General features: G+C 39.9%; 2 protein-coding genes across 2 annotated transcripts in view; one reads left to right on the top strand and one right to left on the bottom strand.

Moving 5' to 3' along the window:
* Window positions 1–1437: 1437 nt before the first annotated feature.
* Window positions 1438–23896, top strand: etfa (electron transfer flavoprotein subunit alpha). Its single transcript, NM_001016738.2, is given in 12 exon segments — window positions 1438–1479; window positions 1755–1904; window positions 4395–4476; window positions 9633–9715; window positions 9848–9947; window positions 11972–12082; window positions 13075–13176; window positions 14345–14413; window positions 15455–15537; window positions 18150–18215; window positions 19293–19373; window positions 23658–23896. Coding segments are annotated over 12 exon segments (1002 nt in total). The 5' UTR covers window positions 1438–1443; the 3' UTR covers window positions 23697–23896.
* A 955-nt stretch (window positions 23897–24851) lies between these two features.
* The window catches only part of tmem266 (transmembrane protein 266), a 33322-nt gene continuing 30393 nt past the window's right edge, over window positions 24852–27780 (bottom strand). Inside the window, exon 10 of the mRNA XM_031899115.1 lies at window positions 24852–26940. Within this exon, the coding sequence (XP_031754975.1) occupies window positions 26423–26940 (518 nt within the window). The 3' untranslated portion in view covers window positions 24852–26422. The remainder of the gene's footprint in view (window positions 26941–27780) is intronic.

The raw sequence follows: 27780 nt of genomic DNA, 5'->3' as shown, positions 1-27780 counted from the left end.
CATGTTAAGAGTGCCTCTTTGATTTGATATATCCTCTAATAAACCACTTGTATTTGCACTTCAAAACGTTTCAGTGTTACCCTAGATCAGTAATCCCCAACCAGTGTTGCTCACCACCCCCTTTAATGTTGCTCCCAGTGGCCTCAAATAAGGTGCCAATTTTTATATTTTTGGCTTGGGGACCAGGTTTGGAAGCACAAAGACACTGTTTTATTACAAGCAGAGCCTCCAGCAGGCTAGCAGCCCACATGAAGCTACCAAATAGCCAATCACAGTTTTTATTTGGCATCCCCAAAAAACATGTTTTGTGCTTGTGTGCAGGGCCGGAATTAGGGGTAGGTAAAAGAGGCACCTGCCTAGGGAGGGCGTTAGGCAGGTACCTCTTCTGGCTACCCCTAGTCCAGCATCGCTTACCCCTGGCTTTCCTTTTCACCGTGCTACCCTCTCTGTCCACAACATCACGGCGGACACGTGCATGTGCATATGCACATGGGTGGGGATGGAGGGGAGCAAGGTGGCTGACTGGGTTGCCTAGGCACCCGACCAGCTTGGCTCACCAATACGTTTTACATTTGAGTGTTCCTCAAGAGTAAAAAAAAGTTCCCTGGCCTAAATACAGGTATGGGATCCCTTATCCGAAAACCTGTTATCCAGAAAGTCCCGAATTACGGAAAGCCCGTCTCCCATATACTCCATTATAAGTAAGTAATTCTAATTTTTAAAAACGATTTCCTTTTTTTTTTAAATAATAAAACAGTACCTTGTACTTGATCCCAACGAAGATGTAATTAATCCTTATTGGAGGCAAATCAAGCCTATTGGGTTTATTCAATATTTAAATGATTTTTAACAGACTTAAGTTATTGAGGCCTAAATTACAGAAGTAGCCCTTATCCGGAAAATCCCAAGGCCCGAGCATTCGGCATAACAGGTCCCATACCTGTACTAAGGAGTCAGCAGTATATTAAACTTGCAATATGTGATGGAATTCTCAACTCCAATCCTGCACTCGGTGCATCCATAAGGTAAAATCCCTGCTATTACTTAACAGACCTGTGTTAATAAAAGGGTATAAGAGACAATGATAGGAGCACTAGGAATTACACGCTCCGTCAAAAGACATATTTAAAGTAAGCCATGTTTTTCAGCTGACTACTACACTAATATCGTCAGAACCAGCAGTGCAGAAAATATCAGTGAAACAGACAGCTAATGCTTTCAGCGACAATTACAAATATGTTATGACTCTATACTGGAAAGCTTAGAACGTTCCCCTACTTAGAACTGTAATATGTAAGTTGGAAATACTTCCAGCCTGCGCCTTTATCTCGCTCACAAGGTAACTAAGTATTTGACGTCATTATTCCGCGCCGCCTGCTGCCTGAGTCGCTTGCTGAAGGTGTCAGAGGCCGGGTCACCTTTGTGTCTGTCCAAGAGTTCAGCATGTACCGAGCACTGAGTACCGGGAGGCAGAAGGGGGTGAGTTGTTTTCGGTTTCCTCTAGCTGAAGTAGCAGGGTGTGTTGGCTTGCCGCAGTTACGGGGTGGTGATAGGAGGGGGGAGTAAATGACATAACAATAATTGCTATAGATATGGATGCATTATATAATATATTTACACTCACTGTCACGATAAAAGTTCTTTACTCATACGTGAGCACTCCGTAATAAGTGTAGTAGAGTCCTAACATGATGCGGTAGGGCACTTCTCTTTAGCAGCACAATAAAGCTGTACTCTTCTACTTTTCCCTGCAGACTCCATCTCTGCGCAGGTTCCTTAGTGCCCTGGTTATTGCAGAGCATGACACCCAACAGGTGACACCGGTCACTCTCAGCGCCATAACTGCAGCCAAGCGACTTGGGGCAGATGTATCCTGTTTGGTGGCAGGGACCAACTGCAGTAAGGTAAGTTCAGTCATTTGTTTATTCTCAGCCACTGCTGGGATGTCACATGTACAAGGGAAATACCAGATAGAATCTTAATTGCCCATTCTGCTATGCTTTCTTTTCTACTATACAGCCTCTCTACTATGCTTCACCTTTATGGCTCTCTCTGCTTTATCTTCCCTCTGGCTATGGATCTTCCTACTTTCTCTCACCTTTCCATTAGTGTGTTAGTGTCCTCTGTCTCACCTCTGTGTTAGTGTGCTTGTGCCCAGTGTCTCCCCTCTCCAGCAGTGTGCTTGTGCCCAGTGTCTCTTCTCTCCAGTAGTGTGCTTGTGCCCAGTGTCTCCCCTCTCCAGCAGTGTGCTTGTGCCCAGTGTCTCTTCTCTCCAGCAGTGTGCTTGTGCCCAGTGTCTCGCCTCTCCAGTAGTGTGCTTGTGCCCTGTGTCTCCCCTCTCCAGTAGTGTGCTTGTGCCCTGTGTCTCCCCTCTCCAGTAGTGTGCTTGTGCCCTGTGTCTCGCCTCTCCAGGAGTGTGCTTGTGCCCTGTGTCTCTCCTCTCCAGTAGTGTGCTTGTGCCCAGTGTCTCTCCTCTCCAGTAGTGTGCTTGTGCCCTGTGTCTCGCCTCTCCAGGAGTGTGCTTGTGCCCTGTGTCTCCCCTCTCCAGTAGTGTGCTTGTGCCCTGTGTCTCGCCTCTCCAGGAGTGTGCTTGTGCCCTGTGTCTCTCCTCTCCAGTAGTGTGCTTGTGCCCTGTGTCTCGCCTCTCCAGTAGTGTGCTTGTGCCTTGTGTCCCTCCTCTCCAGTAGTGTGCTTGTGCCCTGTGTCTCTCCTCTCCAGTAGTGTGCTTGTGCCCAGTGTCTCGCCTCTCCAGGAGTGTGCTTGTGCCCTGTGTCTCTCCAGTAGTGTGCTTGTGCCCAGTGTCTCTCCTCTCCAGTAGTGTGCTTGTGCCCAGTGTCTCGCCTCTCCAGGAGTGTGCTTGTGCCCAGTGTCTCTCCTCTCCAGTAGTGTGCTTGTGCCCTGTGTCTCTCCTCTCCAGTAGTGTGCTTTTGCCCTGTGTCTCTCCTCTCCAGTAGTGTGCTTGTGCCCTGTGTCTCGCCTCTCCAGGAGTGTGCTTGTGCCCTGTGTCTCTCCTCTCCAGTAGTGTGCTTGTGCCCAGTGTCTCGCCTCTCCAGGAGTGTGCTTGTGCCCTGTGACTCTCCTCTCCAGTAGTGTGCTTGTGCCCTGTGTCTCTCCTCTCCAGTAGTGTGCTTGTGCCCTGTGTCTCTCCTCTCCAGTAGTGTGCTTGTGCCCTGTGTCTCTCCTCTCCAGTAGTGTGCTTGTACCCTGTGTCTCTCCTCTCCAGTAATGTGCTTGTGCCCTTCGTCTCTCCTCTCCAGTAGTGTGCTTGTGCCCTGTGTCTCTCCTCTCCAGCAGTGTGCTTGTGCCCTGCGTCTCGCCTCTCCAATAGTGTGCTTGTGCCCTGCGTCTCGCCTCTCCAATAGTTTGCTTGTGTCCTGTGTCTCACTTTTCAATAGTGTGCTTACGTCTTTCCTCTTTATTAGTGAGCTTACATCATGTGTCTTAATTTTCGCCACCCTGGGGCATCCCTGCTTTGCTGCCCTTTAGCCCCAATGGGGGTCTCTTTGCTGTTTCTCCCCCTTTCAATGAATAGGTTTAACTACTTTATAGCCTTTCTATCTTGAGGGCCTCCCTGCTCTCTCTCCCCACTCAGCAAAGAATGATGTGTTTATGTGTTGTCTCCCAACACTAGTGGGTCTCCTTGTGTTTTCTGTCCTTATATGGCGGGTTCGTCCTGCTGTTTTTCTGCTCTCTGATTCCTGAAGCCATTCCCTGGTTTGTCATGTTTCTGTTGGGCCCAACGTCTCCACCAGGATTTTTTTCCAGTTGTGTTTCCCCTCTCTGCTTGTTGTTCACCTTACTGTGTTTCCCCCTTTCTACTAGAGAATCTCCCAGTGATATTACACCTCCTTGTTATGGATTTCTCTCTTCCTTGTTTTTTATTTACATTTAGGGGTTTCTTTGCTCTAGGATCCCTCTTTAATCTCTTTTGTGAAAGCTAGGAAGTTTTGATGTTTTCATTTTTCTACATTGGCTATGTCCATCCTGCTCCAAAAAATGCAAGCCAGATTGGATGCAAGGATGTAAATGTAGCTAATCATTCTCCAGTGATTGTGATTATTAGTAGACCTAAGTTGTTTGATCATTCTATCTTGTTACTTTACACATAATCATAATGTCAAGGCATGTATTTAATTTGATGTCACCACCTTGATGTTGCTACATCTAATGTTGGCTAGGATGTGTTAATTCAAGTTGTCTAAAATAGCTTGCGATTATGCTTTTGGGCAGACACATGAACTGTTTCTTGAAAATTCTACTTACTTTATTTTTGAGCAGTAGTCACGTCTCGCATAAGCTTAATTAATATTGCAAATAAAGGAACAATTTGTAGACATGGGTTCTAGATTTTTGTCTGTACTTAGATCATGTCCTGATTATGTTTATGGTCTCAGGTAGCAGAGGAGCTGGCAAAGGTACAGGGAGTGTCAAAACTGTTCGTAGCACAGCATGAATCATACAAGGGATTTTTACCAGGTAAGGGTCCCAGGGATTTTTACCAGGTAAGGGTCCCAGGGATTTTTACTGACTGTGACTGTCAACTTTTTTTTTTCCTGTATGTGTGGCCAAACTCTTGACTCTCTACAATTACATTTATTTTACCATCTATTTTCCTTTTCCTAATGAAAAATTAGCTAGTTACTAATTATAAATACCTTTTGTTTTCTTTAACCATTCCTAACAAACTTTCCTTCACCATTCCTAACTAACTCAGTATGCTGCCTGTACTCAAAGAAAAACAAATAATTGGAACAAATGGAGGAACAGTTAAAGGTTACAAATGATGGTAGAATATTTAACTTTGCAAAACAACAGTCCCTTAGCGCAGTGGGACAGCGATTGCCATGGTGTGGTTAGATCCATTGCTAAAAATCAATACCTTTTTGTGTAGAGAGCCATGTAATCTGTTGCCAATCAGTAAATACAAACTTCTAATATTTGGTTGCTTTGTTGTATTATTCATGCTCAACATTGGGGTTTAGCAGTGTTGATTAAGCTCAGTCTATCTTAACCGGATTAAGTTTGTTGGAGAGCTGTGGGTTGGGCCATAAACTATGCTCATTCTCAATGATTTAATTTATTATTATTCTTTAAACACAGCACTCTACAGAGAATGTTCATAATTTAAGCCCTAGTGGAGCTTACAAACTAAGGTTTCAGGCAAATTCAAAAACTGGACTAGGGTCCTTATGTTAAGAGCTAATTAACCCTTTTATGTTTTTGAAGTGCTAATGGAAAACACAGTACATACAGAAAATCCTCAACACAAGGGAAACATACAAGCACCTTGCAGATTGTCTTTTAGGTTGAAACTTAAAACTTTGTACCCCTTTCTTGGCAGTACAGGTATAGACCCATTATCCAGAATGCTCGGGACCAAGGGTATTCTGGATAAGGGGTCTTTCTGTAACTTGGATCTCCATACCTTAAGTCTACTAAAAAATCAATAAAACATTAATTAAACCCAACAGGATTGTTTTGTATCCAATAAGGATTATTTATATCTTAGTCGGGATCAATTACAAGGTACTGTTTTATTACTACAGAGAAAACAAATCATTTTAAAATTCTGAATCATGTGATTAAAATGGAGTCTATGGGAGACGGGTTTTCTGTAATTCAGAGCTTTCTGGATAAGGAATCCCATACCTGTATTGCCTAAATCCAGCTGCTTTCAGGCAAAATACATCGCAGTAGGTAGAGGAAGGGACCAGAAGTGGCTAAACTTTAACTCTCAACACACAAACAATAAAGGAAGCTAGTAGTACTTGAATTATTTAAATGATTTAATAGTGGAAAGCAGCAAATACTTTTCAATACATTCAATATTTTGGGTAAACTGGCATACACCCTGAGTTCTCTTTGGGCTTGCCCATATACATTGCAGTTATTGTCTCCAAGTATCTCATGCTGCGTAAGGCATTACACACACAGTCCCTGTCCACTGTAGTCCCTACACATGGGGAGTGCTCTCTTCAGTTTTACTTCAATCTCACCACACCACTATCTCAACAGTGTGCTACTATAGGATTTGCTATCCACTCTCCCCTTGTTCACAGGGTCCTATTCCTGACTTCACTAAGGGATTTCACTTCCCTAAGGGCACTAAGCTTCATCCTGGGGCCTTTGCTCCAGGAACCTACATACATCACCAGCACCAGATGGAGTTTAAAGAGCAAGAGCCATGTTTTTCCTTCATCCTTATGAAAATATGGGCAGAAACAATTTGCACTACCCCATGACCTTTAGGTACACAAACCCTTCCCTAGGGCTTAAAGGTCCCCATACACGGGCCGACTATAGCTGCCGATATCGGTCCCTTGGACCGATTAGGCAGCTAATCGGTCCGTGTATGGGCAGAACAGAGCGGCCTAGCCAACCGATATCTGGCCTGAAATTGGCCAGATCTCGATCGGCCAGGTTAGAAAATCCAGTCGGATCGGGGACCGAATCGGCTCGTTGATGCGGTCCCCGAACTGACCGCCCCATAACCACAAATGTAATCCGATCGTTTGGCCCTAGGGCCAAACTATCGGATTATTTTTTTTTAAGTTACTTGCTACCCGATATCGCCCACCCGTAGGTGGGGATATCGGGTGAAGATCCACTCGCTTGGCCACATCGCCAAGCGAGCGGATCTTATAGTGTATGAGCACCTTAAGTCAGAGTCAGTCAGAGTTAATGGGACTTCCCGAGTTAGTAGGGGACTTGTGTAACCTACAACTGAATCACAAGTGTGGGTTATGCTGCCTGTCATACATTTCTATAGTATATACTAAAAGAGCTTTATTTGTGCATAACATTTTATTGATGTGTATAGATTTTGCATATTTTTTCACAGGAGCCCACTGTCAATTTTTTTCTATTTCCCCAAAATAAAATTTGCAATGTAAAATCCATTTATAAGTGAAGAGGTTGCATGATAAAAAAATTGGCCCTTTGGTTTTTCAATTTTTGAACTCCAGACTCAAATTCTATTCATACAAAGTATAAATTCATATAAAGTAGCCTTTAAGATAACTTAGAATGTCTTGTCTGGTTGCTTTGGTAGTCGCCTTCAGCATACATGCAATGTTCATGCGCAAGCATAGGTTTGCAGAATTAGCATGCATAATTGGTCTAGCTTGTCAGGCAGAGGCGGCCTTTTTTATCATTTTGTGTGTCTAGATTTCTGCCCTTTACTGGAGGTCATAGCTGCATGCTTGCAAGTATACTTGGTGATTCTGCAATTTTCATCTCTACCTTTCTTATTCTTGCCTCTTGTATTTGTCTTTGTTGTGAAATATATGGATTTGAATTGAACTTTGTAATATGTCTGCCTAGACCAGTTTTTCTCAGTGTTGTGTTTTTATTATATAGTAGCCTGTTTGAAGTGCTATACTTCAATTCTAGAGGTATTCAGTTCTTCTGTTCTACAGGCATGGGACCTGCTATCTGGAAACCTGTTATCCAGAAAGTCACAAATTACAGAAAGGCCATCTCCCATCTCAAATTTTTTTTTTTACAAATGTGAATTATTTGATTAAAATGGAGTCCATTTTAATCAAATAATTCACATTTGTAAAAAAAAATAAAAAATCTTATAATAAGATAGTAGCTTTTACTTGATTCCAACTTTTACTTGATTCCAAGATATATTTAATATTTATTGGCGCCAAGACAGTCCTGTTGTGTTTAATTACTGCTTAAATAATTTTTTAATAGACTTCAGGTATGGAGATCCAAATTACAGAAAAAACCCTTATCTGTAAATCCTCAGGTCCCCAGCATTCTGGATAACATGTCCCATACCTTTTACACATAACTGGCTTCTGAGCAGCGGTGTATTTAGGTCCGGTGTTGCCCTAGGCCAGAATGTCATTATAAATGCTAGCAAAATGCCAAATTAGTAAATGCAAAATAACATACCCCAAATTGTTATTCTGACAAGTTTGTGTAGTTCTTAAATGGGTCTCCAAACTGATAAAAGTGGGACCTGGAAAGTCAGAACACTAAAACACAGAAGACTGGAGCGAAACAGTTGTGAATGTGACATACTTTTTACTCCATCAGTCTTCCTTACTCCACTTTTACTGCCTCTACTCTTGTACATTTTCTCCAGATTAAAAAAGTGTAACTTTATTTATTAGAACTTTAGGTTAAAGGTCATCTGTATTTACCATTCTAATGCATACATTTGTATAAATGCAAGTTTACATGTACATTTTACACTGTACTTGTACGTTATGAGGTATATTGGTATATATAGGTATATATGAGGTATATTTATCATGCTGTGTAAAAAGTGGAGTGAAGCCTTACCGGCAATGTTGCCCAGGGCAACCAATTAGCAATTAGATTTCAACAGTTAGAAAAGCAAAGCATCTGATTGACTGCTTTGAGCAACATCACTGGTATCACTTTTTACACAGCATGATAAATATACCCCTATATTCACATTTCTTCCAACCCAGCTCCTTGTACTTGCTTCACTTCACTATACAGGGGGCCATAATCATAGAAGTTTCTTTATTATACCGATTCAAGCCACATGGATATTATTAAAATTACAGATACTTTGCAGCACCATATTTAGCTTTAATTCCCATTGTTAATGTTTTACACAGATGTTTTATCCAGTTTATAATTCTCAACTCTTGGAGAATATATATTAAAGTGTGGAAATAGAGCTCACTACAGAGAAACTTACTTTGTTTTTTCCTATGGGATTTTTAGAAGCACATTTAAAAAAATGGTGATCTCTGACATTTACCCCTAAGCTCTGATTTCACACTATAATAAATCTGCCCCTTAATACAATGTACTACAATGTCCTTAGTGTGCCTTTGCCTCAAGTACAAAGGTCATATTGTAACCATGGAGAGTCTGTGATAGCACTGTATTTGCAGTATTAAGCAAAGGCTGCACTTACCTAGTTCTTCACTTAGGATACTGGAGAGCTTGTTGCCCCTGTGTTTTGGACATATTTTCATATTGCTTAAAGCAAACCTACATTTTCACATACAAATTACTGATATATTATTATGGGTTCTGCCACCTGCTGAAGCACATTGTTTTGTTGAGAAAGCCTATGAGCATCAAGGAGAAAGGCATCCATACTCCACAATTTCTGTTTGCATAAGCTTACAGGGGCCTTGGGGGCTTTTTACATAGATAATCAGTGGAAGCAACAGTTGTCCCCTAGAAAGTTAATCTCCTAAAATGGTTGTAGCAGTAAATCTCACAAGGAATCTCCCTTAGAACCAAGTCTTTGGGGGATGCATTGGGCAACTAGACATTTATGGGAAGTCCCAAAAGAGTCTCTGTTCTACTTGGACTGCACATGGTGCAGAAATGCAAAGTATTACCAGTTTGCTAAAAAAAAAAAAAGGCTTTGCTTTCCTACAACTGAGCAGTAGTGGGCATATGTGACATATAAACCTTACTAGATCTGTGCAAGATTACATTTTAACATAAGTATCACCATTCTGCAGTATCACAAGCATTTGCTATACATCTTTCTTAGTACTTTATAGCATTTTTGTCCATCTTTTTTAAATGTTCAACTTGGTGGTTACTAAACCAGATAAAAACAGTGAGAATGAGTGTACAGTTTGATGGAAATAGTAATGACTCTTTCTTTCTTTTTGAAGAGGAGCTGACTCCATTGGTTTTGGAAGCACAGAAGAAGTTCAATTTCACTCACATTTGTGCCGGAGCATCAGCGTTTGGAAAGGTGATTCTCAGTTCTACTTAATAGTAGAGCTATGGTGTTTACGTATGAATTCTTACACCTGGATAAAGACAAAAAAAAATGGATGGGAATTGTTGTCATGTTGTGATGTTTTTATTCATTTTTTATTTCTAGAGTCTTCTACCAAGAATTGCTGCAAAGCTTGATGTGGCTCCTGTATCTGATGTCATTGAGATTAAATCTCCAGATACATTTGTGAGGACCATCTATGCTGGTGAGAAACCTTTGTAAAACAACCTATAGTGCCATTGTGTTCATCTGTTTCCATAGTGCAACATTCTGTTCTTATTAATGTTTTAATGTTAAAACTGACAATCATAATAACTGAGAAAAATGTTATACCTCAGAAACCCATCTGCATTGCTGGTTAGTAATAGGATGAGTTGCATATTATGCTTGCAGTTGTTAATGCAGAATTCACCAACAATATTTATTGTTTTCTCCAGCTTTTCACACCCTTGGACAGTGAAAAATAAATGTTGAACTGGGGCATCCATAATGGGGCAATAGGGTATAGAACTTTTGGGACTTTAAAAGCAATATTTTCTTATTTTTATTTCATTATCTCACCTAAGGCCAGCCAAGGAACTACATAGGATTTTTGATGGAGGTCTATGTACCTTTAATGATTAACAAAAAATTAGAGGCTGCTAAAGCAGAATAGTGCAGGAGGGTTGGCAGGGCCCACCTTGTGGAGCTTTCTTGTCCTTTTCTTGTACTGTTGCCCTGCACTGGAAGTTATACAGATGAGCAGTGTGTACCAATGGGGGCCCCCATTCATCTGAAAAAGGATCAGGTTGCATAGTAGATATGCTCTGTAGAATATAATGGTGTTCTTCAGAGCTTAAGCGTTATCTGCTTTTTAACCTGGCCTTATTTCAACACAGCTGCTTGTTTATCTATACTATATTAGTGTTTTTGAAGAAAAAAACAGTTTTATCAGTGCAGGTCAACAGTACAATATACTTTAATTACATATATTATAGTTTTTTGGTTTTTTTTTGGTGATACTGGTCTTTTAAACCATTTAAATTTTAAACCTGAGGTGCACAAAAGTGTCACCTGACTAACCTAAGCAGACTGGAGAATAGGCCAAAATTACCCCCAGACAATGGGCAAAACTGGTACATATTTACTGCTGTTATTGCAGCAAAAATATTAGGTATTTTTATTTCTTTTTAGAACTTAAATTATGTCTTAAAAATGTTACAGTGTAGCATTTACTGTTCAGTAATTTGGAAAATACTGAATATTCAACTTTTAGTCAAAAAAGCAAAAAGGCATGTGTTTGCTAATGTCATATTTGTAATAATAGCTTTTGTCTTGTAAGAAGAGCATGGTTTAAATGGGGGAAAGCAAGAGAGGAAGTGGCATCATGATTTGGATATACCATATTATGTGAAAAGCATGCAATTATAAGTGATGTTGTGCCTTCTGTAGGTTGCCTTTGATAGTAGATTTTGTTGTGCGTGAGCATTTGGGCACAGTAGTAACAGGTGCTGGCTTCCCTACATGTTCTGTCAAATATTAATGCTTCTTGCTGAGCTGGAATCATCTTGCCACATAAACATACAATCTGTGTCCTAGGGTGAGAAATCCCAGCAGAACTTTTATGTATTATCTACAGTGATATTTCCATTTTAGCATTTAGGGACTGGCACAGGCTTTATTTTTATATTTCTGAAATGGAAAGAAAATCCTGATTTACTGGGGGAAACTTAGTGATTGGATTCTCTGTGGGTGTCTAACATTAACGCTCCTACAATCTTTTCAATTTTTTCTCCTTTTAGGGAATAATTTCCCAGCCTGAGGAAAAAATACACAGTGCTGCACCTCCATCTTACTTACCGTTCCCAGTTTTCCTTCAGCAGACTTAGACTCATGCATGCACAGTAACAAGTCTAGATTATACTTTACTGAGCATGAATGAGTCTAAGTCTGCCCTTAGCTGCTGGCACTTCCAATCACTGGCATTGGAGCTATTTATCAGAACAGCATTCACAACTGTCTTGATTATATGAGAAAAACTGTTTTCTTTTTATACCTAGATATACGTTACTGTAAAAAAACCGATTATCCTTTATTACCAATATATGTTTTGCTTCAGAAAAGGGCAGGAGTCTCTGAAATGTTGATTTATGAGTAAAAAAGATACATTAACTCTGGATTACCAGTATCAAGAGCTTAGCTTTTAACTTATACGACTTTATTTAACTTTCTAAATATTCTTGTATATAGGTAATGCTTTATGTACTGTGAAATGTGAGGAGTCTGTCAAGGTGTTTTCTATAAGAGGGACATCCTTTGAGGCTGCTGAAACATCAGGAGGAAGTGCAAGCTCAGACACAGGTAGGACTGTTGAAATGCAGTGGATTAAAGATTGAAATAATTCATTAACATATATCAAACATTATTCCAGCTTTGTGCAAATATTGTACACTTATATATATTGTATGTAATATATTTTAGAAACCACTTTTTAGCATTATTTATGTAAATAAATTTGTAAATAAATGTATGATTTCTTGGTATGTGTAGACATGCACAGACATCCACACTTTAAAAAAGTGTAATAAGATGCTGATCAGAGTTTTTCCATGTGCCACTATTATTACGTATTATTGTGCTATATATGTTAACATCAATGTTTTCTAAAAGTAATGATGAATATTTTGTTTGTTATAAAACAGAAGTGCTGTGTATATCTTAAAAAGATACGCTTAGTGATTATACTTGTGTATTATAAAGTATAATGTGCCACTTGTAAAGTATGGTCATGGTACTCCTTGGTGACTCCTAATATTTTACTGCAGGAGATAATTTATTCCCTGTATAATCAATAAATCTAGGATGTTTTGAATCCTTATCTTCTTAATACATTCTAAATAAGCTTTTTTTTCTCCCTAGTATCCCTATTTATTTCCTAACTACTGGTATTAAAATTACAGGACTGTATTTGCTTCATGTCTCCAAATTCAGTAATATCAATCTACATTACTATAAAAACATAACCTACACTACCTAATCATAACTTATATTGTTCAAAGATTAAGATTTTTAGCTCACCATATTTCAGAGCTCCCTTTCGGAGCTCCCCAAATGGGAAAGAGCTTCTGTTTCCTCTTGTTATTGCAGACAGACATCTGGCAATTTGACACTCTTAACAAATTTGGACTGTGCTACCTTACCCTTTAAAAGGTATAGCAACAGAGAAGCTACAACAAATATGTGCTCTTTTAGTAGACTTGAATGTAAAAAAATCAGGTTCCTGTATTTATAGAAGTGTAAGTGATATTATTGAAAAGCTTTAATTCTAAGAGCTCTTTACCTGGTCTCTCTAGTGGCTCCATCTGCACCAGCTGGACTATCTGAGTGGCTTCATCAGAGTTTGACAAAAAGCGACCGTCCGGAGCTGACTAGCGCCAAGGTTGTTGTATCTGGAGGTGAGAGAATTACCTGCATATAATACTACATCTCACAAACTGTCAGGTCCATAAAGTAATTAAAAAATCAGCAAGATTCTGAGAAGCCTTTAAATAATGACTTGCTTAGGCATGAGGTACAAAAAGACACAGACTCTAATAAAAGACAGCAATATTACATGGTTTTTTTTGACTGAAACCATGTAAGGTGTCATTACTGATTATGTTTAATAAAAAGAAGTTACAATAAAAAAAGACAGACTCTAATAGGAGATTTTTTAGCATGTGAAGCACAGCTTGACTCCCATGCCCCTAATATGTGACAATAGGTGATGTTGCCATTAAAGGCCAATTAAAGTGCTAGGATATTACATTCTCCTTGTTCTGCTTACAGCATTCTGTAGAGGCAATCCTGTATTCTCTATAATAATTTTAATAATCATATGTCAAATAGATAGGACGGCGTATGTCCTCTGATTAGCTAGTGTCTGCTAACATTGATGTTATTGGCAGATTTATATTATATTTATATTATAGTGGTATTATTATATATTATAGTGGTATTATTATATATTATAGTGGTAAGCTGTGAGAATTCAGTATTATGGCTTAAAATACCAAACACATCTCAAAAATCCCAAGATGCATATCCATTTTAATTGACACCTGGCTATTCCCAACTCGTGAATCCTTAATAAAGTAATTTAATCTTTGTTTAGAACAGGTAACCTTTGGGGCACACACCTTGTGCTATCTGTTATTCACTCGTTCTGCCCCTTGGTGGTGTAACAGGCACATAACGCCCTTATACATCCAGTCAGGTAGCATGTTTATCATGTGAGTATGCAAAATATACACCCAACATAGTCTTATCAGTTTGAAACTGATAAGTTGTGAGTAACATGTGGCATTGTTTCTTGGAAACGTGGCATTGCCTGGAAAAATTTAGTAGGCAAACCCAGACTTGTGAACATGCTATTAGCTTATGACTTATTGGGCTATAGCCATCAAGTGTAACATGATTGCATTAGAAGCCATTGTCCTTTTCTCATGAAGATTCTGTTGTACATTTCTAAATGACAGGTCTCAGATAAAAAGTGAGCATGCTGAGCATTTACCAGTCAGATACAATACAGGCAAATAGCTGCATAATACATGTGCCCTTATTCTCCTTTGTGTTTTATTTTAGGCCGAGGTTTAAAGAGTGGAGAAAATTTCAAGCTGTTATATGATCTGGCAGATCAGCTGAATGCTGCAGGTAATTTCTGTATGAATTAGCCACACTAAATCTATAGGGAGTGCATATATAGATCATAACTGTATTATCAGCTACCATTTCTCAGGCTAGGAATAACTAAAACAACATGTGCCCTTTTCATGAATATATTGTGACTGATATAGATATGCATCAAGTGCTGATTGAAGCTGGTTTTTGTACCATATGGTATGACACAGGCTACAGTTGCTGGGGCCCTTAAAGGAGACATTTTATATAAAGTTCATGTTTAGTTATAATATTTATCCTCCCTCAAAATGTGAAATGATGCATAGACAACCTCACAAGTCAGAAGCCAGAGCGAAATGAAAGATGGGAGTGTCGCTTCAGTCTCTCACAGGAAGTGGTCACAGCATTGACTGACAGGCTTTACTCAGCAGTAGCAGGGAAAAACCCCTCCCAGTTTACTCCTTCTGTGTCTCTCTGCTTGTGCTGCTGCCAGGGGAGTGTGGGGAGGAGGAGCAAGCAGAGCAGGAATGGACTGCCTGTGACATTGCAAAGCCCCGCCCACCCTATGAATACTCACTGCACTTTTAGTAGCTGCAGCTGTTACTAAAGTCTATCAGGGCTGGTGGCTCTGAGCCACATACTGACCAGTCTAAACTGGAAGCTTGCAAAAGGGCTGGGTAGAGCACAGTTTTCAAGCAGTTATGGACATATTTGAACCCAAATGTATTAAAATAAAAGCACTTCTATTTTACATGGTTTTGTGCATTGTAAACATTTGTGGTATATGCCCCCAATATTTTATATAAAAAAAACACTTTTATACAGTGCCCTAGAGAAAAATGCAGATTTCTGATGACAGCAGAGACCTTATGCCTGTATGCTTTTGGTTAAATAGGCAGTTTCAGGGATGCAGTAATGTGCATATGTCGGCAGGTTAGTTAGGCTGTTTCTAAAGTTGCAGTGCATCATGCATATAGATATTTGTAAAATGTTTATTAACGTCTTGCAGCAGGTGTGAGGCCTACAATATTTTGTTTGGGGGGTTATTCAGATTCATTTTTTGTTTGTCTGTAGTTGGCGCTTCCCGTGCTGCTGTGGATGCTGGCTTTGTACCCAATGACATGCAGGTGGGACAGACAGGCAAAATTGTTGCTCCTGTAAGTATTTCTCTGTGTTAAAAGGGCATATCCTTGAGAGGTTACCATGTTCTTTTTGATGATGATTTGTCATTTTTAAATATATATATACACACTTTTTTTACATCAATTTCCTGGCCTAAGTAACTAGGTTTATTCATCTGAACACAGCATATTTGTATTATGAGATAAGAATGAGAACTGACATACTGTTTGTCAGTATATTGTATTGACCACAATAGCACCATTTATATATCTCTATCAGTGGCGTGGTCTGTATGCAATATTAATATCACAGTTGTTGTAATAATGTATAAAAGGAATTTCTCTAATTTATTTTTACATACATAAATTATGATTATATGTATAGAAAAGGAATATTTTGAGCACAGTTGCCAATGCCTTCATATTATAGTCTATTTAAAGTAAAACACTGAGTTTAAACTCTATGAAAAGGCAGAGTGATAGATTCAGTGATACTATTTTGTTGTAATTCATTACTCTTTCCAATGGAAAACAGATTTCAGAGGGTGAATAAATGCACTCATGATTTTCTCCTGTCCTGTAACTCACAACTAACCAATATGAAGCAGCCACAAGCTATTAGAATCCCGGTCTTGGTCTGATAGGTGCATGGTGCTTGTGTTACAATACAGTAGAAAAAAAGCATGAAAAATGGTATTGTAGCAATCCGTGCTCTCTTATTATTTCACAAATTAGAATTTAAATGACAGCAGCATTTCATATTGCAAACAGATTGCTTGTAGCATCTTGTAGTAAAATGGTTGCTACAATTAAATTGAATATGTGGAAGTCAGGGACTATTAGAGTTTTTTTTTTATTTAAAGGGGAAGGAAAGGCATAATCATTGGGGCAGGGTACTCCTGTAGGAGCGCCACACCACCACCATCATCTTCTTTGATCCTCAGTATGGACCTGGTCTGGGTGTGCATGGGCAGTAGTGTGAAAAGCCAAACTTACATACAAAAACCAGGCGTTTTGCTCCATTGCGCATGTGCAACCAACCAGGAGCTGTAAAAAGGATCCACAGAGAGGAAAAAGATGGTGATGTAGGACTCCAGGCTTGTGCAGTTTTCACCAACCAGCAGCATTGGCCTTGCATCTCGTGTAAGTAATCATAAACACTAGAGGGTGACAGCAAATTGGCACCCCTCCCCCAGTGATTGTGCCTTCTCCTTTAATATAAAATTGGCTTGGATGACTTCTTGAACAACCATTAAATGTTAAGATCTACAGTTGGTGAGTTGATTGAGTGCAGAGGATCTCTTGTTGTTTATATGTATTTTGTAATGGCTTAAAATTTAGTGGTTGAGCACAACTTTCCCTTTTTTGCTACATATACCTATATATAGGTATGGGGGGCTTTTATTCTTTTTTTTTTTTTTTAACCCAAATGAACTGTGTAACTGGGTACACTGTGGATTTAAAGGGGCAGTGTACCTCCTTTGCAACATGAGTTGAGTAAATATAGTTTGAGCTAAAAATACATTTTGACATAATAGAAGGAGGGCACACGCCACAATGGTAAAATGCCTGGGTGCCGGGTAATATGTTGAAAATACAGGATATATGATGAAAAAACAACAAATTCTTTAATGTGCAAAAATCAACATTTCAGTCACAATTTAGGTCATTTCTCAATAATATATATATAGATATATATAGATATATATATATATAGATAGATATAGCAAACATGGAGAGCCAGCACTCAAGTTAAACTGGAATACTTTGCCTGGGTGCAGTCGCCACAAAATGTATAATCTCTGATGTTTAGGTACTGCTCACACAGGACTCAGGATTCTTTTTTTCATAATTTTATTAGTGAACAGACAACTGACGTTTCGGCTGCAACACCAGCCTTTGTCAAAGTTGACAACTTCCTGTGTAAGCGCTACCGAAACATCGGAGATATATATATATAAATTTTTTTTTTTTTTTTCTGCAGTAAAATGAACAAAAGATGTTATTTGGCCAAGGGTACCCAAACTTTTTATCTCCACCTCTAATAGCAAACAGGGTTAATCACTGAGATTAAAGGGAAGTTCAAAATGTGTCGGCCAAATAGCTTTTTATGTTTAACCCCTGGGGACCAGCCCATCAACTACTCTCAGCTAAATGCACTGACATATGAATATTTTACAACAATTTAATGTTTTTCCGGCTGCCCCCAAGGACTCGTGAATCAATTTGTGAAGGCTGTACTATTGCAGCTAAAGGCTGACTTGGATAATTCAGGATGAAAGAGCCTGTCAGCCCAGAGCTTTTTAAAGGGTTTAATAAGGAAATAAAAGAAATGCCTTTATCCCTCTATCGTCTACTTAAAGTTTTATGGATGGAGTTTGTTTCACACTCTGCTGGCCAGCAAATCACGTAATTATTTCTGAGTGCTGTGCATTTCCTTATTTCCCAACAAATTGTATTGGAATTTGTATAACAAAATTTTGTTTCACTTTTTGCCAAATGTGTGCTACCCTTATCACTGTACTGTTTTATTAGAAGTGTTCAGGCTTACTGGAGGTTAGTGTAGCTAAGGGAAACTTGCAGTTATTCTCTTGCATTCTTTGTGCCATCTGTCTGATTTGCAAGTTGTTCATGTTATTGTTTTGCAGGAACTGTACATTGCTGTTGGAATCTCTGGAGCTATTCAGCACCTTGCTGGGATGAAAGATAGCAAGGTAACGCCATAATGTATACATTGTTTTGGAAAGAAATATATCAGAGCGAGAGTTTAAAGGACATGTCAATCTGGAAAATACTTTTTTTTTGCCTAATAAAATAACTTAAAAGAGATTTACAAATTTGTATTGACTGTATATTGCAAAGTTCCTTAAAGTTATGTTTTCTTTTATTAGACAACATTTTATTTTTGGGTTGACCTGGCCTTTAATGTTTAGTTTAAATAGAAAAGTTGTAGTTATCCCTAATTTTTTCTTTCATCTATAAATGATGAATGATTAGGAGCAAGAGGCTTCACGTGCGTTGGTTTCTAACTATGTCTTCTTCTACTTGTAGTGGCTATTTCACTTTAATCGCAACTTGCCACAGTTCTGCCCCCACCCACAGAAATCCCTCAGAAAGGGTGTATTTTTAAGCACTAATAGCATTCCATTTCCATTCAGGTGGATAGCATGTGGTCTGGAGTGAGTTGTGGCAGTTTAATTGCCATCACAAGTAGCAGCGTTCCGAATTATGCACGTGCACTAGCATTTATACAGTCACATTCAGTGTCCTGAAAGTCTATAGAAAGCTTCTGGGAAGAATCCATTGCTTCTGACAGCTGTGTCTTAGTAACTCACTTGCACCTTCTCTTCTCCATCATTAAAATTAGCAGCACTGGCAAATCATCAAGAACTAGGGCTCCCTAACAGAGGAATACAAGCTGTAGCTTGGTTTTAGTCACTTACTTGCCTGTGGCATTTGATGGCAAAGAATGGGAGGAAAGTATAAAGCAAACGCTATGATTAACTCTCAGAGATCCATAACGTTGCCCTTTCGTTCATTTATTTCATGTGAATGTATTCCAGTGCAGTCCCAGTACAACTTTGAATATTAAGAAAGACTAGAATTCTATCTCAGTATAACAAGTTTTGATAATGGCAGTGGTTTTCTTTCTAGTTTGTATCTCTTCTGCTGGTTATCATGTGTGCCTGTCTAACCCCTAGCTATTCCTCATGCTCTGTATCTGTGAAGAACACCACCCACTTCTATTGGAGTCCTATAAACCTCATGTGTATTATGATCTATATTTTCAGACTATTGTTGCTATAAACAAGGATCCTGAGGCACCAATCTTCCAGGTGGCTGACTATGGTTTGGTGGCAGACTTGTTCAAGGTAAATTAATTTGAATCTATATGTTTCCCCTTGTGAATGCCCCAGTAGCATCAAGTATCAAAGACACAACTTGATTTGTTTAGTACAGGTATGGGATCTATTATCTGGAATATTTGGAGCCTGGTGTGTTCTAGATAAGAGAATATGTCTTCATTTTGAGCACCATATATAAAATCTAATAAATAACAGTAAAGAAAAGAAAAGCAATTTATTTGCCATCAGTATAAATGTATATTTGGCTTGTTACAGTTATTTGCAAGGCATTGTCTTATTTTAACAGTCTAATATGATAAGAGTGCCAGCCCAAAGAAGAGGTGACCATACACCATAACATTTACTCATTTGGCAAAGTTGCTAAACGTGTGGATCTTTCTCCCAGTATGCCACCTGAGGTTGGCAATGTTGGGCTAAACGATTGAATTGCAATGACAGGAATAGTAGCTGTCAAAGCAAGGACCTGTGTGCTGTTTTTCAGCCAGATATCGGTTGGGTAGGCCCGTCTGAGGGCCCCATACACACAAATAAGCTGCTGAATCAGTCTGAAAGACTCATAGCCACCTTAGGAGCTTACCAATTATAGGCACTGGAGTGGCACCACAGTGATTATAATTTTCCTTCCTAATGAAACAAAACCCTAGGCTCCCTCTATTGCCCCCTTCCCTGCACCACTTGTTACTGTAAAAAGGATCCCCATTTTTGAACCGCATATAAAAATTTAGATTTCAGCTGTGTGGTTGTGTTGGGTTGTGTCAGATGCTTTTCTGTCAGATTGCTGAGCATACATGAACACTTGCAGTTGAAGATGATTCAGGTGTAGCTTTACCTGTACATGCTCCAGTTGGCGAGCTTTGACAGAAGATGATGCAAAGCAGCGTGAGATGGTGCCTGCTATTTCAAGTGATGGTTTATAATATTAATATTATTTATATAGCCTAGAAATACAGGTTACACACATATGGAGCAAAATGTAGCAGGTATAGAATTTCTTTATATAGAAAAAACTGTTAGTTTTATACACACCTTTTGACACTCGCACCTTGAATAATATTTTCTTGGTGTATGTACACGTGTTTATATACAGTGATGTTTGAAAGTTTGTGAATCCTATAGCATTTTTGATATTTCTGCATAAATATAAACTAAAACAAAATTTGTTAAAATCAGACTTGCTTAGTAACAACCCAGATTTTAGCTGCCAGTTTAGGTCCTTCAGACCGATTTGGCAGCTTATCTTCCTGTATATGGGCACCCCCAACAGATACCTGGCCTGAAATTGGCCAGATCTCGATCAGGCAGGTTTGATTTTCCATCGGATCGGGGTCCGCATCGCCTATGAGCCCGATATCGCCCACCTAAATGTGGACATAACGGGAGAAGATTCGCTCACTTGGCGACCTCACCAAGCAAGCAAATCTTTTCATTTATGGCCACCTTAAGACAGGGCCTGCCACGCACACACCTGATTATTTTACCATTGATAGATAGGGTTTCATCATGCCATACCCTGCTGTGGGATGCAGGAGAACTCCACCACAGGAAAACACAGGAGGAAACGCTTGTCTGTATAAGCCCTTAAAAATATTACGCTGACATGTCTGAGGAAAATGATTATTGCAAATGAAAGTTACATATTTGTATGTAGCAAACGTATGTGAACCTCTAGGAAACACTTGTCTGTATAAGCCCTTACAACTAGTTTAATTGGGTTGTCATTATCTAGTTTTAGGATTTGTGTGAAAAAGAGGTGATGGTTTAAGTCATATTTAAAGAAATATTGAAAATTCAAAAAGGTTTGCAAACTTTCAAGCACCACTGTAGCCATAAAGCTGGGGGCATGTTTTTCACATGGCAGACTAAAGGTATTTCTTTTCCTTATGGATTACTGTGACTGACAGCACTGTTGCTTGTAAGTGATTAGGGACCCCCAGTTTCCAGGAACAGATATGTGCCTGAGATGTGGCCATTTGGGAGAGGCAGGTGGCACAGCCAGCACTTAATGCTCTTCCTGAACTAACGCCTGCTGGCAGATCTCAAGCCATGCACTAGCAGCATACAACATGTAGACATTTCCCCCAATACATATTGTAGGAGCGTATTAATTCCACCTGGTGGAAATGTAGATATGGTTAATAATTAAAGGAATATTTTCATCAGAGGGGATTTGAAGCAAAACTGCAGGACATGTCAGGCCAGGGATAGAACCTTATAATAAACAGGAGAGAAATTGTGGAAACAATGCAGAAGTTACATTTTAATGATGCTGTTGTAGTAGTTGGGCCTGTTGGGGAAACGTGATTTACTTTATTCCTGCTTCTCTGGCTTTAGTGAGACTGCCCTTGGCATTAATCCACTAGTAAGCCGTTCCAGTTTTGAACACATTGGTAACAGTAATGCAGTTTTAAATTGTGATCTTGATCTGATCTAAATTGCCTAGTGAAGGCCAGAAACAGCCCAGGTAAGCAAAAGCCCTGGCCTCTTCCTTATAAGCCTCTGCTCATTTGGGACCCGAGGAGTATGCTATGGGGGAATAGATTAACTTGTAGAGTAGAAACGGTCATTAATATAAAACATTTACATTTATAAATAGTGTTTATGATAGGGGGTATATATCTACCCCAGGCCCCCAAACCATATCAAATTTGTCTGGGATTCCCCTAGCTTCATAAACCAGTTAATCTATTGCGAAACACTGGGTGTAGCAGGTTTCAGCCATTGTAGTATTATGAATTTTTTTTGCGTAAAATAATAAAGATCTGAACAATATATGAGGTGGCCATACACAGGCCGATTTGTAGCTGGCAATATTGGTCCCTTGGACTGATTTGGTTAGCTTATCGGCCTGTGTAGGGGAAACAACGACTGGCCTGCCCTGAAATCGTCCAGATATCGATCGGTCAGGTCCCTGAACTGACTGCGCCTGTTCCAGTCATTATAATTCGATTGTTTGGCCCCAGGGCCAAACGACCAAATTAGCCTTAATTTCCCAGATATCGCCCACCCGTAGGTGGGGGTATCAGGAGAAGATCCGCAGGGATAGATTGCCATTTATTGAGTGCTCTTTCAAAAGGAGACACAGTTGTGCCATGAAGTGCTCTGTATAGATTGGATACCAGTTTCTTAAGCTGGCCATACACGCACCGATACTATCATATGAAACCTCGTTTCGTACGATATTCGGTGTGTGTATGGCATGTCGGCGAGTCGACCGATATCGCAGGAAGCTGCTGATATCGGACGACTCGCCGATCGGCCAGGTTAGAAAATTTTGATCGGGCGCCATAGAAGGCGCCTGACCAAAATCTGCCGTCAGGGCTGAATCGGCAGAAGGAGGTAGAAATCCTATTGTTTCTACCTCCTTATCTGCTGTTTTAGCCCTGACTGTGTGTGGCGGATCTGACGATGTTTCGTGCGACCGATGGTCGCACGAAACATCGTTAGATGGCCACGTGTATGGCCAGCTTTAGGATTAGGATTTCCGAGTATAGTGTCAATGGAATAGGTCTGATATGCAATCTGGGATGATCCAAATTGGGCCTTAAATGCATGTTTAATTGCTTATATTGAAACTGGGCAATTCAGTGACCTGGTACTTGTTCTGAATGCTGTGGTAGGGACTTTATCTAGGATTTCTCCCAAAGTTTTAAGTCCCAGTCTAGGCCACTATATAAAATCATTCAAATAGTGAAAATGTGTAAAATGGGAATTACCCCATATTGGCGTGTGTGAAGCCAACAAGTAGGGAGTGCTTTACTGCAGTTCTTACTTAACACTTCCCCTGTGCCTTCCTTGTGTCTCACAAGCACAAAACGTGTTCTCAACGGGAAACAAAGTTACACTTGACCATTGGCAGATTGCATAGCTGACATTCTCAACCTTAGGGGCAGAATCATTCTGTAAGTCAGGTTTATGACCCAATAATTAGTTTAAAATGATATCCCTTTAATTACTGGAGATTCCTTTTTGTTGAAGGAGAAATGTCAGTGTAATAAGAACACAGAAACCCAGAATGAGGGGCTCTAATTTGTATTGCAGTTAATCAGTTAAGATCCTTGTAGAGAAGTGGGGGAATATTTATGAAAGTGTAAAATTAGAGCTCACCTTTTTTTCTAGTGATACACACTGTATAGCGATAGGGTGCTAGCACGGTCCCGCTCACTGTGCAAATGCAAGCAGTTCACATTGTAGAAGTAGAACCTGTACATTACTCTGTATATATAATAATGTTTTGCTATAACAAACATGGTTATTAAATGTCATGTGACTGTATTCTGTTCTAATTTGTAGGCAGTGCCAGAAATGACTGAAATACTTAAGAAAAAGTGACTTCTGCACTTGGATGAATAAGAGATGCTTGTTTAATCATCAGTGATCCAGCCATAGACTGAAGTGCCGCACTCACCCACAGCACACTGATCCCTGCAAAGTAATGGAATGTTGGCAAATTATTTTTGTATAAGCTGCGACTGATGTGTTCCAGCAATACTTCTGCTGCTTCAAAATTCTGGATTAAATATTTGCTGTAACATTTGCTGTTGCTTTTTTTAAAGTGAATAATTTTAAGGATTAAGAAGCAGCCCTTTGTAATAATACAAACACAGTGTTCAGTCGATCTAAAACTACCCTGAGATCTGCAGTTTGAAAGTGAATAATTGATGAGAAATAGGGAAGAAAAACTCTTTAGTCCCCCTGAGCTGATCAGCTGCCCACTGTGCAAAGATGAATTGCAGGGCAGAGCCCCATATAAGCTTAATATAATACATATAAAAATATATATATAATAAATTCTATACTAAGGTATATTTAGCTGTGTCAGCAAAGTGTCTGTTTGTTCAAATGGAAACATTCCAATCACCGTTCCTAAGCCTTCATTACAAATCCGTCACCATTGGATCTATTCCAAGTAATGAATTATATATATGTGTGTGTGGGGCTTTTTGGATCAAGTCAAATTTCCCATCTATTGAGTAGAATATGAAGTTAGGTTTGGGCAAAAACTGTGGTTGGAGAAGCTATGTCTAACCAGTGGACCACACCAGATGAATTTTCTTCCTCTAAAAGAGAGAATTGTGGAGTGAGGTACGTAAATCATTTGGAAGTACAGATAGGATCATAGGAGCTATTAAATCATATACACTCTGTACAGGAACAAGAAAGAAGAATATAGCTCACTCTTTGCTTCTACAAAGGAGCGGTACCCATCCTTCCCAGTGCTGCTGTAGCCATGCTTATTCTGACAGTACATACCAATAAGGGCTCACTAACGGTCAGTCTGGACAGAACATAGGTGCTATATGGGAACAGGACACAAAGTATTTTCTTCAATATGTGCAACTTCCTCCATTTGGCTAGGAACTAGGGCCCCTTATTCTAAACAAAGGGTTCATTTCGGTGCATGCACCAATCACTTCCTGGATTAGGCCCTGATACATTTTCCACTACATAGGCAGTGGAAGTGAGCAGAATAAACACACACCAATGGATCTGGCACATGATCATTTATTTGCATTTACCAAATACCGCCAAAATGTTCTGTGCATTTAAAAATATAGCAGCATTTGTAGAAAATATCAAGTCCCTGCTTTACAAGGAAATATAGGAAAGCAGCTTGGTAAACAGTTTGTTTATGCAGAAACAACCCATCATTCTTATCTTTTATATTCCAGGGGTGCACCTGGGATCAAATTCCTTACAAGTGATCCTAAACATGCAGATAGTAAAGGGCCATAATTACCAAACATGAAATAAATCTCCAGTTGCTTATATGGAACATAACTGCTTATACGTAGAACATAAACTGCCATTCTTTCTTCTTTGTTTTCCTTCTGCTGGTTCCCCAGTGGATGGGAGGAAGGCATTCATGATGGGGCACAGTGGCAAAACCAACACTCGAGCAGGCTACCCAGTGACCCCTATTTGTTACATGGCTAACCAAGAATTCTTTACACCCACCTTCAGGTATAATACAGTATAGAGGCTGCATGCCTATAGGGAGCACCTGTATATAGGTGCAGCCTGTTTGGAAATTCCTGATCTTCCTATAAAATACTCTACCAGGCCAGGGCAAAGGACACGTACCCCTGCTCTCACCACCCCCCCCCCCCCCCCCCCAATGTCGCACTAGCTGACCCCCCTCCCTGTCTGACACCAGACCCTGCTATCCACACTTCCCCCACTGCACTTACCCACCTGCTCTAATTCATACAGCACCGGGTGTGCAGTACTTACAGGCCAAAGTTAGTGAAAGCAGCAGAGGCATGTGTCTAAGGCCCTAGTTTCCCCCAGTTGCAACCTAGCCCTATCTCTGCTGGCTACCCCTAGTTAAGGCCCTGTATGGCATGGTGCTTGCTGATCAAATGCAGTACTAACCACAGTGCTGTCTGTGTACCACCTTAAAGGACATGGATTGCTTGGGAATCTGTAAAGATGGCAGCACAAAATTAATTAAAAGTAAATCATGTTATTCACCCGGTGGGGGTCCTTTAATAACTGATCAATGTTGTTAGCCAAGGCCAAGCTTGGTACACTCTGTTTTGCCATTTATCCACCTGGCTACATCTTAATAGCTAGACTAAAAACCAATACATTTTTGCAATGACCACTTTAGGCCCCACTACCCCAACTGTGCATGGTAACAGATAGATATGGGGGGGGGGGGGGGGTGTATTAAGCTGCGATAATATAAAAAAATTAAAGAAATTAGTGCCCGTTATTTCTTCTTTAGAGATTACATTTTCCTAGTAAAGCGCTTTTGTTAGTTTAGGAAATTAAGCCCTACATATGTGTGATCAGACAAGTGATCATTTATGTGAAATCTTTATCTCCTGAGAATGAGGACGTGGACTGCCAAAGTAGTCTGCCCAGTGAGGAATAGCTCTGAGATGCAGCTTGCGCTTTGCTTTGTTTCACAGTGTGGGAGAAGGCAACTCTTCATTTACTGCTACTTTAGCTATGGTGGATCTTAAATGTGGGATTCTGTTTGGCTGCAAGAACCAGTATTGAAATCTGATTTGAATTAGGGACTTTTAAATCCTGTACCAGTATAATTATGTTTATTTACCTTCTAGAAGATGGAGATTAACGGGTAACTTTGCCTTATCATGGAATGTTCCAAATCCCTCCTTGGTCACCCGGTTACTGATGTTGATCCCACCTCTGTGTTTGGGGCTAGATGTGCATAAGGCTGCAGGTTTGCTCAGGTGCAGGTTGGCAGGATCCAGCCTCTTGTGAATTAAAGATGTGTCTTCAGAAAAAGATGATAGGAGTTCCTTGTCTGCTACATTATTTACAGTGTGTCTGACAGTTTGGGCCAAAGGACAGTAATCTGTGGACTCCTCCCTGGTACTGAAGTCCGTAGATGAGCAAAACACCTGACTGCTTATGCTCTGTGCTAATGTCTCGGAGCTTTCAGGGGATCGGGACACACTTCCTGATGTCACGCTGCCAGAGCTGCTGTTCTGTTCTGAGTTGATTTGTACTTTGGCTGAGTAGAGGTCTGAGGATATGTTAGGGTGGTGATGAACATCGATGGCAGCTGTAGTGAAAATGCACGTGCCAGGAACGCCACTTTCTGCACATAGAAAAGAATGTATATACATTAGATAACCCTTCTCACAAACTAGACATTATTCTCTTTACTCCAAACTGCAGATCCTAGCTTGTGTATCGTCACTGCCAATCATTTCCAAAAATCTATGGGTGAATGACAATTGCTAGAGCATATCAGGCCACATAGCCCAGTTTAACTAAGTCTATGGCATAGAAGTGTTTAGACCAGTAATCAGGCGGAGCACAGCAGTGGTCAAAGCGTTCCTATTTGCCCGTTTTCCATAGGGCTATATGGAAAATGTGCTGCTTAATGTAGATGTATAGGCTATAAGGAGACCACTGCTCAAAGCAAAAAGCAGTCAAAACATGCTGTGTGCCGTAGGTCTTAACTAAAGTGCTTTGTTTCAGTATGGAAAATGTTAAAAAAAAATCAATAGTATAGGGGATTGAAGCATTTAATCACTTGTTAACGTGCCCACTGTCTTTGGATGTCTTTTCAAGATGAAAAACTTACCCCCTTTGGGCAGTCCCAAAGAGCATAAGACAACCCCTTTAAATAACCTGCTTATGGGCAAAGGGTTAAATTAATGTCCTGAATGACCCAAACTAAAACTTACATAAAGAAAAACACTACGCAGGAATAAGCACAAGCAAGAACAAGGTTTGCTCAGGTGAGCTCACAAGCATCACAATGTTGCCTGCAAATCCTAAGGCTGCCATTTATGCATCACCTGGTGCCAACCTCAGCCAACAATCTTAGAGGGAAATTCCCAATGTATGATTTATAAAATAGTAATGGAAAATCTTTGACATGTCAGTGCTCTCCAAGGCCAAGTAAAGATGGTTTCATTGTTATAACTAT

The sequence above is a fragment of the Xenopus tropicalis genome, chromosome 3 (assembly GCF_000004195.4).
Source record: "Xenopus tropicalis strain Nigerian chromosome 3, UCB_Xtro_10.0, whole genome shotgun sequence".
NCBI classification, from domain to species: Eukaryota; Metazoa; Chordata; class Amphibia; order Anura; family Pipidae; genus Xenopus; species Xenopus tropicalis.
The sequence above is the reverse complement of the archived record's forward strand: the minus strand, read 5'-3'. Positions and strand labels throughout refer to the sequence as shown.